The following is a 13441-nucleotide window of genomic DNA, read 5'->3' on the forward strand; positions in this document are numbered from 1 at the left end:
TGCATCATCTTCCTGAATTCTTCCAATTTTTTGTCTGTATTTTCCATGAATTTGTCTATTTTTTCTCATGTTTGTCAGCTTTTTGCCTCAGTTCTTGGAAAATTCCGAGTATTAGAGATTTAAATTCCCTATCAGGTACTTCTAGTGCATTTCCTCCACAGAAGCGTCATCCGGTGTTTTAATTTGGACGCTACTGGAACCATCCTGTCCTGTTTTTGTAAATGTTTTGATATTGTTTGCTGTTTTCGGGTACTCAGTAGATATTTCTCTCATTTACTGATTGTAGATTTGTTTGTTTTGTCCCTTTTTTAAAAAAAAAAAAATTTGAGTATTTCTGAGCAGGCGGACTGCGTGCTCTTTGTTGTTTGCTCGTCTGTGTGCTCAATACTTTTCGCCTCCTTCTCTAACTGGCAAGTTCAGTCACTCAGATGTGGTACAGCAGGGCAGGTCTAGCTGAAGAGAAGCCACTGGGACTGGTTGTTTGTGGCACTCACTACAGCCACCAGGGCGGGTCGGTAATGAGTGCTGGGAAGGTTCCAGTTGGCCTTGCCTGCACTGCTTGGTGGTATGATGTCAAGTGCACGGTACAGGTAGGCAGGATGCAGCGGTGAGATGGTTATGTGTGGAGCTAAGCGGCTGTTTTGTCTCCCACTGGATGCTCCGTGAGGCTGCTTTCTCGTACCCCTGTTTGCTGGTCTCCTATAGGAGTCCAAGATGGTGGATCCGCGCTGCGTTAGCTGGTAGGGGACCTCTGCATGAATCTCTCCTCGCTCTCCATTCTCTTTCAGTATTCTCACTCCATTTGGTGCTCGGCTGAGTTCTTTATCTCTTCGTTTGATTTTCTAGGGTTTCAGTATGTTGCATTCTCTGTTTGGCTTAGTTTTTCAGATCTTTGCTGTGGAGGGACTGCATGGTGCTTCTGCCTAGAGTGCCATCTTGCCGGAACCTCAATCTGTTTACTTTTAATAGTAACCAAAAAAGATGGGCAGGAAGGCAGAGCTAACATGGCCCCCTAGACAGATGCATCGTGCTGTCCATCTGCAGCAAAGACCTGAAAAACAAAGTAAAATAGATACAGACGCCAATCCGGGAACCCTAAGCATCCAATGAATGGATAAAGAACTAGATCAAAATCCAAATGGAAGAAGAAACTGAAGGAAAACAGAGAACAAGGAGAGATATGGAGTGGAGGTCCCCTGCCAACTAACATGGGACAGCGTTGTCATCTTGGAGCACAGCCAGTAACAACCCCAGACAGGAAGAACAGGAAGGCAACTTTACGGAGTTCCCAACAGGAGACAGAGCACCTCGCTCTTCGGCCCTGTATGCCACCCCCACCACTTCCTGACAGGCCACGCCATGCCGCTCGGCTAGAGAACTACAGGCCTGCTGTCACCCCAGGTCCAACCCACCCTCACCCGCCAGCTCCTGCTGCTCCATTTTTTTTCTTTTCCCTTTCTTCCTTTTCCTTCTCCCTCCCACCATGCCTGGTATGCCACCCTCACCCCTTCTATACGGGCCAGCTTGTGCCACTCAGCTAGAGAGCCACCAGCCAACCATCACCCCAGGTCTGCCCTGCCTACACCAGTCAGCTCCTGCTGTGCCATTTTTTTGCCCTTTTTTCCTTTTCTTTCTCCCTCAGACCTAGCCCTATAGGCTACCTCTACCCCTTCCTGCAGGGTCACACCACACTGCCACAGGTAGAGAGCTACCAGCCCATTGCAACCCCGGGTCCCCTCCATCCCCACCTGCTGGCTCCCGCTGTGCCATTTTTTTTCTTATTTTTTTCCAGTTTCCTCCTTTTCTTTCTCCCTCCCACCTAGTCCCATACACTGCATCTACCCCTTCCTGCCAGGCTGCACCATGCTGCCTTGGCTAGAGAGCCACCAGCCCACTGCCGCCAGGGTCCCCCACCCCATCCACGCTCGCTGGCTCCCACCGTGTCATTTTTTCCCCTTTTCCTCCTCTTCTTTCTCACTCCCACCTAGCCCTGTACATCACCTCTACCCCTTCCAGGCAGGCTTCACCAAACCACCATGGGTAGAAAGATATCAGCCCACTGCTGCTCCAGGTCCTGCCTGCCCCCACCCACCACACCATTTTTCCTTTTCCTTCGTTTTCTTTCTCCCTCTCACCTAGCCCCATATGCCACCTCTACCCCTTCCTGCTGGGCGTCACCAAACTACTGTGGTTAGAGAGCTATCAGCCTGCTGCCACCCTGGGCCCACCCTCCCCCACTCACTCCACCCGCCAGCTCCTGCCACCCGATTTTTTCCTTTGTTCATTTTCTTTCTCCCTCTCACCTAGACCCATACGTCACCTCTACCCTTCCCGCTGGGCCATGCTGCACTGCCGTGGCTAGACAGCCACCAGCCCACCACTTTCTTCCTCCCGTACAGCCCTGCAAACCACTTCTCTTTGCCCTTCCTGCTGGCCCCCAGGCCCGCCCATCCCCATCTGCCAGCTAGATTTTTTTCCTTCTCTCTCTTTTCTTTCTTCTCCTCATCTAGCCCTGCACAACACCCCCCTTCCAACTGGCCCTTGCTGTGCCGCCGCGGCTAGCGCATCCTCAGCTCAGGCCTGCCACCACACCTGGCCTGCACTGCCCCTCCCCTCCTGCACTCAACCAGCTGCTGAACAGTGGGAAGCAAGCCTGTACCACTCCCCGTCTGACACCCTTTCCTACCTAGTGAAGGGCTGTCAACTCTCTCACACTGCTGGACCAAAATCAGGAGACAGACAGTGTCCACCCAGTATGCCCTCAGCCACCTGACCAAACCAGTGTGCAGAGAAGCAGGCTCGCCCGGCCTGCTACTGCCCGCCCACCTGGACAAGGTGATGAGAGGTATCGTGTCCACAAACAAGCAAGCAGCAAAGCACGCCTGGCCCACCCACCATGACATATCAAAACAAAACAAAGGACAAAACAAAGTAACATACAATCAATAAATAAAGAAAGTAATACCTTAATGCCTCAGAGACAGCAGACAGTATCAAAGCATATAAAAATGCAGGACAAGATGGCTTCAGCAACTGACCAAAATAAAGAAGCAGATGACCTTTTGGTAGAGGAAAAAGCAGTGGAACTACCTGATATGGAACTTGAAAGACTAATATTTAGGGCTTTCTGAAAGATTAGGAAAGGGATCAAGGAAAAAATTGACAAAACCAAGGACAAAATAGACAAAATCATAGAAAACACAGACAAAACCAATGAAAACATAGCCAAAATCAAGGAAAACATTAAGCAATAGAAGAATTCAGGAAAATAATACAAAAACAAAATGTTAAAATAAACAATTAGAAATAATACAAAAACAGCAACTAGAAATCCAAAACATAAACAACAAAATAGCAGACATGGACAACTCAATATAGGGTTTTAGAAGCAAATTTGAAACAATGGAAGACAGAATTAGCAAGACTGAAGACAAATTCATGGACACCACTTTGAGGAAAAATAAAAAAAAAGAATGAAGAAAACCTAAGAATTGTGTGGGTCACAATCAAGAGCAAAATTTACACTTGATTGGAATTCCAGAACAAGGGGAGAAAATGGAAAACACAGAAAAGATTGTTGAAGATTTACTGGCAGAAAATTTCCCAAATATCACGAAAGATGTAAAGCTGACCATCCAAGAAGCTCAATGAACCCCATACAGAATAGACCCTAAAAGAAAGTCACCAAGACATCTCATAATCACACTTGCAAAAAACAAAGACAAAGAAAGAATCCTGAGAGAAGCTTGAGAAAAATGAAAAGTCACGTACAAAGGGGAAACTATAAGACTAAGCTCCGATTACTCAGCAGAAACTATGCAGACAAAAAGGCAATGGGATGACATATACAAAACCTTGAAAGAAAAGACCTGCCAACCAAGAATAATATGTCCTGCAAAACTCTCTCTCAAATATGATGGCGAAATTAGGACATTTTCAGATAAACAGAAATAAAGGCAATTTGTAAAAACCAAACCAGAATTACAATAAATATTAAAGGGAGTCCTCAGTTACAGAACCAACAACATCAGACAACAGCCAGAGTCTAGGATACAGGGCAGCGTCAGGCCGATACCAACCTAGGTAAAGAACTCTCAATAATAAAGCAAAGCTAAAAGGCTTAAAACAGGGAAACAGAGACATCAATCTGTAAATGACTACAACATCAAAAGAATAAAAGAGGGAATAAATGGTGTAGGTATAGAACTTCCAGATGGAGAGGAAGTCAAGGTGATACAAAGTAATAAAAGACTTGTTCAAACTTAGGAAGAGAAGGGTGAATTTCAAGGTAAGCACAAAGAAAGTTAACAAACCTACTTATCAGAATGAAAAAAAAAAGAAAGTCTCAGTAAACACAAAATCTATAATAGTAAAAGAAAAGAAAACCCATAAACAAAAGGAACTTAGCACAGGAAAATAAGAGGAACAAAGAAAACATCAGCACCACACACACAAAAAAGGCAGAACAATATGACAGACGTAAATTCATATCTATCGATAATCACACTGAATGTAAATGGTTTAAATGAACCTGTAAAGAGACAGAGAGTGGCCGAATGGATAAAAAAGCACAACCCATCAATATGCTGTCTACAAGAGACACATCTTACCCACAAAAGACATAAAAAATATTAAAAATCAAAGGATGGAAAAAATTTATCAAGCAAACACCGTAACCAAAAAAGGGCAAGAGTGGCAATACTAATCTTAGATAAAAGAGACTTTAAGACAAAATCAACCATAAAAGACAAAGAAGGACATTATATAATAATTAAAGAGACCAAGGGGACATAACCTTAATTAATAACCTTAATCCATATTTATGCATCCAACAACAGGGCTCCAAAATACATAAAAGAAACTCTAAAAGCACTGAAAAAAGAAATTGACAGTTACACAAAGTAGTAGGAGACTTCAATACACCACTTCTAGTAAAGGACAGAACACCTAGAAAGAAACTCAACAAAGATATGGAAGATCTAAAGGCCACAATAAACCAACTTGACCCCACAGACATACAGAACACTCCACCCAACAGCAGCAAAGTATACATTCTTTTCCAATGCATATAGAACATTCTCCAGAACAGACCACATTTTGGGCCACAAATCTACCCTCAATAAAATCCAAAACACTGAAATAATACAAAGCATTCTCTCTGATCACAATGCCATAAAAGTAGAAATCAGTAACAGGAAGAACAAGGGGAAAAAATTAAATACATGGAAACTGAATAACACCTTGCTTAAAAACAACTGAGTAATAGCAGAAATCAAAGAGGGAATCAAAAATTCCCAGAATCAAATAAGAATGAAAACACATCATACCAAAACCTTTGGGACACAGCAAAGGAAGTGGTCAGAGGTCAATTTATAGCCATAAATGCATACATTAAAAAAGGAGAACAGGCCAAAATCAAAATGTTAGCCCTACAACTCGAACAAATAGAAAGAGAAACGTAAAAGAAGCCCATGGCCACCAGAAGAAAAGAAATAATAAAGATTAGAGCAGAAATAAATGAAACAGAGAACAGAAAAAGTTGGTTCTTTGAAAAGATTAACAAAATTGATAAATCATTGGCCAAACTGACAAAAGAAAAACAGGAGAGGAAGCAAATAACCCCCAATGGAAATAACATGGGGGACATTACAAAAGACTCAACTGAAATAAAGAGAATCATAACAGAATACTATGAAAAACTGTATTCCAACAAATTTGAGCACCTAGAAGAAACAGACAAATTTCTAGAAACACACTATTTACTTACAGTAACACAAACTGAGACATAATGTATGAACAGACCCATAACAAGAGATGAGACTGAAGAGGTAATAAAAAATTCCCAACAAAAAAAAGCTCTTACCTGAACGGCTTCACTAGAGAATTCTATTAAACATTCAGAGAGAAGCTCATGCCAGTACTACTCAAACAATTTCACAGCATAGAAATGGAATACATTCTATGAAGCCAGCATAACCCTGATACAAAAGCCAGGCAAACACACCACAAAAAAAGAAAATTACAGACCAATATCTCTCATGAATATAGATGCAAAAATTCTCAACAAAATTCTAGCCAACAGAATTCAGCATCACATCAAAAAAAATAATACACCATAACCAAGTGGGATTCTTGCCAGGTATACAAAAATGGTTTAACATTAGAAAATCAATCAATGTAATCAACCACATAAATAGAACAAAAGAAAAGAATCACATGATCATCTCAATCAATGCAAAATAGGCATTCGATAAAGTCCAACACCCGTTCCTGATAAAAACTTTCACTATAATAGGAATAGAAGGGAAATTCCTCAACATATTAAAGGGTATCTATACAAAACCAACAGCCACATCATTCTCAATGGAGAGAGGCTGAAAGCACTCCCCCTGAGAACACAAACAAGACAAGGATGCCCTTTATCACCACTCCTGTTTAACACTGTGCTGGAAGTCCTAGCTGGAGCAATAAGGCAAGAAAAAGAAAGAAAGCACATCCAAGTTGGAAAGGTAGAAGTAAAACTATCTCTATTTGCGGATGATATGATCCGATACACAGAGAACCCCAAAGATTCCACAAGAAAACTACTGGAACTGATAGAAAGATTCAGCAGAGTAGCAAGATACAAGATCAACATACAAAAATCAGTTGGATTCCTATACACCAACAATGAGAACTTCCAAAAAGAAATCAGGAAAACAATACCATTTACAATAGTGCCTAAAACGATAAAGTACTTAGGAATAAATCTAAGAAGGGACGTAAAAGATCTATAGAAAGGAAACTAAAAAACACTATTGCAAGAAACCAAAAGAGATCTATATAAGTGGAAAAACCTACCATGCTCATGGATAGGAAGCCTTAACATTGTGAAAATGTCAATTCTACCCAAAGCGATCTACAGATGTAATGCAATCCCCATCCAAATACCAACAGCATTCTTTAATGAGATGGAAAAACTCATCACCAATTTTACATGGAAAGGAAAGAGGCTTCAGATAAGCACTGCATTATCGAAGAACAGAACAAAGTAGGAGGCCTCACACCACCTGATCTCAAAACCTACCATATAGCCACGGTAGTCAAAACAGCCTGGTACTGGTACAACAAAAGACACATAGACTAATAGAACAGAATCGAGAACCCAGATGTAAATCTATCCATCCACCTGTGGTTAGCTGATCTTTGACAAAGGACCAAAGTCCCTTAAATGGGGAAGGCAGTCTTTTTAACAAATGGCGCCAGCAAAACTGAATATTCATCTGTAAAAAAATTAAACAGGACCCAAACTTCACACCATATACAAAAGCTAACTCAAAATGGATCAAAGACCTAAAGATAAAACCTAAAAAATAGGGACAACACTAGAGTCCCTAATACAAGGCATAAATACAATACAAACCATAACTAACAATGCACAAACACCAGAAGATTAAACAAAATAACTGGGAGCTCCTAAAAATTAAACACTTAAACACTCATCAAAAGACTTCACCAAACGAGTAGAAAAAGAATCTACAGACTGGGAATAAATTTTTGGCTATGACATATCCAATAAGGGTCTAATCTCTAAAATCCACAAAATATTTCAACACCTCAACAACAAAAAGACAACCCAATGAAAAAATGGTCAAAGAATATGAACAGACATTTCACCAAAGAAGACATTCAGGAAGCTAACACACATCAGGAAATGTTCACGATCATTAGCCATTAGAGAAATGTAAATCAAAACTACAATGAGATACTACCTTACCCCGTCATTACTGGCACTAATAAAAAGAAAAAAAAAACAGAAAATAACAAATGTTGGAGAGGTTGCAGGGAGATTGGAACTCTTATGCATTTCTGGTGGGACTGTAAAATGATACAACCACTGTGGAAAACAATATGACGCCTCCTTAAAAAGCTAGAACTAGAAACACCATATGATCCAACAATACCATTCCTAGGAATACATCCTAAAGAAATAAGCCATCACATGAATAGACATGCACACCCATGGTCATTGCAGATTATTCATAATAGCAAAAAGATGGAAACAACCTAAGTGCCCCTCAGTAGATGAATGGATAAATTATGGTACGTACACACAACAGAATACTGTACGATGATAAAGAACAATGATGAATCCACGAAGCATCTCACAACGTGGATGAATCTGCAGGGCGTTATGCTGAGTGAAATAAGAATTAACTGGTCTGACAGAGACTGGAGGAACCCCCAAGACAGTGGTCCCTGGACACCCTGCTAACTCAGAACTGAAGCCACTCCCAAAGTCTACCTTTCAGCCAAAGATTAGATAGGCCTATAAAACAAACAATAACACACGTGAGGAATGTTCTTCTGAGTTCAATCAAGTCTATGAGACCAAATGGGCAACACCTGCCCAAAAGGAACAACGAGAAGGCAGGAAGGAACAGGAAACCTGGATGAATGGACACAGGGAACCCAGGTGAAGAGGGAAGGGGAAGAGTGGTGACATATTGAGGGGACTGCAACCAATGTCACAAAATAATTTGTGTATAAATTTTTGAATGAGGAAAAAGAAAAGTTAAACATAGAGGAAAAAAAGAAAAAAAAGATGTGTATCTCACGCTAGAGCAGAGGTTGCTCTCTGCTGTGAGGCAGTAACAGTAACCTGTTCAAATGGTCATTTTCGAGAATTATAAGGGAGCTATTAGTCATTTCTGACCACATTAATTTAACTCCTGGACACACTGCTAGTTTGAACAAAGAGTGCGTTCCTGAGTCCCAAGACTTTTTTTTTTTTACTTTCTTCACACTTAAATGCTTTAACTTCAAAAGCCTGTACCTGCAAAGATTTTAACTACTTAAATGTTTAACTATTTAAATGTGTGGCTCAACTACTGCACCACTTCAAACAACCACATTCTTACTGTTTTTTTGGTATGACTAAAATCCTTTGCATGTCCATTAACTTTTACTTGGTGCAACGGTTTTTACATAAAGAATTGGCAGTCTTCAAACACAGGAGAAACTCTTGTCACATTTCCAAAGGGATTACAGAGCAAATGCTACTGTTCAAGGTACTGCGCAATGTTCTGTAGCTCCTCATCTGCACGGTCCAAAGGAAAATCTGACAACTGTCTCGTTCCGGTAAGTAGTAGGGAGTCCCTGGGCTGTGCAAATGGTTAATGCACTTGGCTGCTAACTGAAAGGGTAAAGGTTCAAATCCATCCAGAGACACCTTGGAAGAAAGGCCTGGTGATATATTTCTGATAATCAGCCGCTGAAACCCTCATGAAGCACAGTTCTACTCTGAACACATGAGGTGGCCATGAGTTGGAGCTGACTGGTTAAACAGTAAACACTCCAAGGTGACCTTTCTGACTCGAGTAATGTGGCTTGGCTGTATGTCTGACGTCTGCCGAATTTTTACTGCATAGTCTTGGTGTTTAATACCCAAACAAACAAAAACTGTGAAACTTTACCTGTGATTCAAGGGACCACACTCAGCAACTCTAAAGACAATGGCCCGTAATTCACTATCAACTGTCTCCTTTCAGGTAGTCAAATGTGAAAACTGAGGAGGCAGATGCTTTCCAGAAAAAAAAAAAAAAGTCCTATACTCTGAAAGTGATTTACTTGTTACTTCAGGAATGCCTCAGTTTGTAAAGTATTTATCAAGTAGCGCCAGCGGTTGTTATGTTACCAGCTGCCATTGAGTTGCCCCCGACTCATAGTGACCCTGTGTACATTGCCCAGTCCGGCACCATTCCCATGATTGGTTGTGGACTGGACCACTGTGCTCCATAGGGTTTTCATTGGCTGATTTTTAGATGTAGTTTGCCAGGCCTTTCTTCCTAGTCTTAGTCTGGAAGCTCCGCTGAAACTTGTCCAGCATCATAGCAACACACAAGCCTCCCCAATAGGTGCGTGGTGGTTGCACATAAGGTGCACTGGCTGGGAATCGAACTGGGGTCTGCCACAGGGAAGGTGAGAATTCCACCACTGAACCACTACTGCCTCATAAGGCCGGGGGTAGGGCGTTTTTAAATTTACATGCTGAATTTTGAAATCCAGAGTATAATTAGTTATCTCTAAAAAGTTTGGGACAACCACTGGAAGGATGGGAGGAGAAAAGCGTCTGGTAATAGAGCCAACACACTAACCATGGAAGGGACAGTCTACCAAGTGTCCATTTCCTTAAAATGTACTGCACTCACCCCTTCCCACACCTAATGAAATCAGATGCTCCACAGGTACCACTCATCCCTTACAAGGTTTACGAAGAAATCATTTTTAATGTGATCCCAGAATTTTAACAACCTACTGCAAAGCAGCTGCTCAAATGCAGGCTAGAAGGTGGGGCAGGGCGCTAAGAGGGAAAAAGAGAACAGATACCTTCTCTACTGAACGTCAATATAGTTTACAGTTTTCAAATAGACGAGTTCCCTTCTGTTCCTTTGAGGGAGTTAAGGGTACGTTGCTAAAAACGCACTAAGTGTCAGGGAGCAGATTCAGAAACTTCAACAAACAAGTTCCACCGCCTGCAAGCCCATGAGAAATCCCCAGAAGCCAGGGGAGTGGCTCCCCTGCGGCATGAGGCCCTGACAGCCACCTGAGAAGAACTTCTTTTGTTTAGACGGAGTGGGGACGGCCTGTCTAAGAGTCCGACAAAGGGTCATTCATCTTCTCTCCTTTTTCAAGGTTTCTGGCAGAGCCAACTGACTTGTTTCTCTGTCCTCAAAAACAGACAGGGCAACAGACAGACAGACAGACAGTGCCCACAAAGTACCTGCAGAAGGATCTTGTTCCCGTCGTGGTCCTCCGTCTGCCACCGGCCCTCACTGATGGGGCTGCAGGGGTTCGGCAGGAGAGGCACGAGCTCGCCGATGTCCTTGACGCGAAACTCCAGCACTGAGGAGTCGGTGGGGACTGGGGTCTGGTCACAGGGCAGCCTTTTCAGGGAGAACTGGATGTCCACATCCAGATTGGAGAAGATGGGGAAGATGCAGAAGTCCGTCTTCCTCTGGCTGGGGCTCCGCTTGAGAATCAGCTCGTAGAACTTGAGGATGTCGGCGTAGTTCTGGTGACGGCAGTAGACGGTGAAGCGGACGATCTCCTTGCCGTAGTGCACGGGCCGGACGGCCCACAGCGGGGTCCCGGGGGCCAGCGTGAAGAAGTCCTGGCTGCAGGGCAGGTAGGGCAGGAACCTGCCGTGCACGCGCTCCGCGTGGTGGAAGTGCCAGGGCGGCCGCTGCAGCGTTCGGTGCAGCTGCAGGATCTGCTCTTCGCCGTATTCCTCCTGCAGGAACAGGACCACCGCCAGCGCCGGCTGCGCAGCCTTGGTGGTCTTCTTCCGCCTCCGCGACGCTCTCCTCTCAGAGACGCGGAACAGCTGGAGGTCTGGGTGGATCCAAGCCAAGACCTTGTCGATGGCCTCCTGCAGGTGTTGGGATTCTCCTGGGTCTGCAATTATGTGGATGCTAACTAGGAAAGGGTCCTGTGCCTCTTCCACAGACAGATCACCTGGGAGCAAAAAAGAAACCGTGACATGAAGGTGTCTAATAGTGAGTGGCACGGCCGCCTCGGTAGGAAGCACGCTGACTTCTCACTGAGCTGGCTCCATAATCATTATGGGTTTCTGACCCCAAGTAAAAATGACTATAGCTCTCTCTAGCAGGGAAGGACTAAATAACTATTGCTACAAACAGGGCCCAAGCTGGACGGTGTTAAGAAAACCTTAGTCCAATGGAACGAAATTGAGAATCCAGACATAAATTCATCCACCTATGAGCCGCCGATATTAGACAAAGGCCCAAAGTCCATTAACCGGGGAAAAGGCAGTTTCTTTAACAAATGGTGCTGGCATAACTGGATATCCATCTGAAAAACGTGAAACAAGACCCATACCTCACACCATGAACAAAAACTAACTCAAAATGGATCAAAGACTTAAATATAAAATCGAAAACGATAAAGATCATGGAAGAAAAAATAGGGACAACACTAGGAGCCCTAATACATGGCATAAACACAATATGAACCATAAGTAACAATGCACAAGCACTAGAAGAGAGACTAGATAACTGGGAGCTTCTAAAAATCAAACACACTCATCAAAAGACTTCACCAAAAGAGTAAAAAGACAACATAAACAGACTGGGAAAAAACTTTTGGCTCCGACAAATCCAATCAGTGTCTAATCTCTAAAATCTACAAGATACTGCAAAACCTCAACAACAAAAAGACAAATAACCCAATTAAAAAATGGGCAAAGGATATGAACAGGCACTTCACCAAAGAAGATATTCAGGCGGCAAACAGACACATGAAGAAATGCTCACGATCATTAGCCATTAGAGAAATGTAGATCAAAACTCCAATGAGATATCATCTCACCTCAACAAAGCTAGCATTAATCCAAAAAACACAAAATAATAAATGCTGGAGAGGTTGTGGAGAGACTGGAACACATATACACTGTTGGTGGGAATGTAAAATGGTACAACCACTTTGGAAATCAATTTGGCGCTTCCCTAAAAAGCTAGAAATAGAAGTACCATACGATCCAGCTATCCTACTCCTTGGAATATATCCTAGAGAAATAAGAGCTGTCACACGAATAGATATATGCACACCCATGTTCATTGCAACACTGTTCACAATAGCAAAAAGATGGAAATAACCTAGGTGCCCCTCAACGGACAAATGGATAAATTATGCTATATCCACACAATGCAATACTACGCAATGATAAAGAACAATGATGAAGCCATGAAACATAATATGGAGTAATCTTGAGGGCATTATGCTGAGTGAATTTAGTCAGTCACAGAAGGACACATATTGTATAAGACCACTATTATAAGAACTCAAGAAAAGGTTTAAACACGGAAGAAAACATTCTTTGATGGTTACGAGGGTGGGGAGGAAGGATGAGAGTTACTCACTAACGAGATAGTAGACAAGAATTACCTTAGGTGAAGGGAAAGACAGCACACAATACAGGAGAACTCAGCACAACTGGACTGAACCAAAGCTAAGAAGTTTCCTGAATACAATCAAACACTCTGAGGGACAGAGTAGCAGGGGTAGGGATCTGGGGACCATGCTTTCAGGAGACATCTAGGTCAACTGGCGTAACAAAGCTTATTAAGAAAATGTTCCACATCCTACTTTGGTGAGTGGCGTCTGGGGTCTTAAAAGCTTGCAAGCAGCCATCTAAGATGGATCAATTGGTCCCAACCACCTGGAGTAGAGGAGCATGAAGAACATCAAAGACACAAGGAAATTATTAGCCCAAGAGACAGAAAGGGCCACAGAAATCAGAGACTTCATCAGCCTGAGACCAGAAGAACTAGATGGTGCCTGGCTACCACCAGCGACCGCCCTGACAGGGAACACCACAGAGAGTCCCTGATGGAGCAGGAGAAAAATGGGGTGCAGAACTCAAATTCTAGTAAGAAGACCA

The 13441-nt window shown here is 42.8% G+C and overlaps 1 protein-coding gene across 1 annotated transcript in view; it reads right to left on the bottom strand.

Annotated features, from left to right (window-relative positions):
• FAM124A (family with sequence similarity 124 member A) overlaps positions 1-13441 on the bottom strand; it is a 114529-nt gene that overhangs the window by 49496 nt on the left and 51592 nt on the right. The window contains exon 3 of the mRNA XM_004376565.1: positions 10763-11496. Coding sequence (XP_004376622.1) covers positions 10763-11496 — 734 coding nt within the window. The remainder of the gene's footprint in view (positions 1-10762; positions 11497-13441) is intronic.

This window comes from Trichechus manatus, unplaced genomic scaffold, assembly GCF_000243295.1.
Source record: "Trichechus manatus latirostris isolate Lorelei unplaced genomic scaffold, TriManLat1.0 scaffold00044, whole genome shotgun sequence".
NCBI classification, from domain to species: domain Eukaryota; kingdom Metazoa; phylum Chordata; class Mammalia; order Sirenia; family Trichechidae; genus Trichechus; species Trichechus manatus.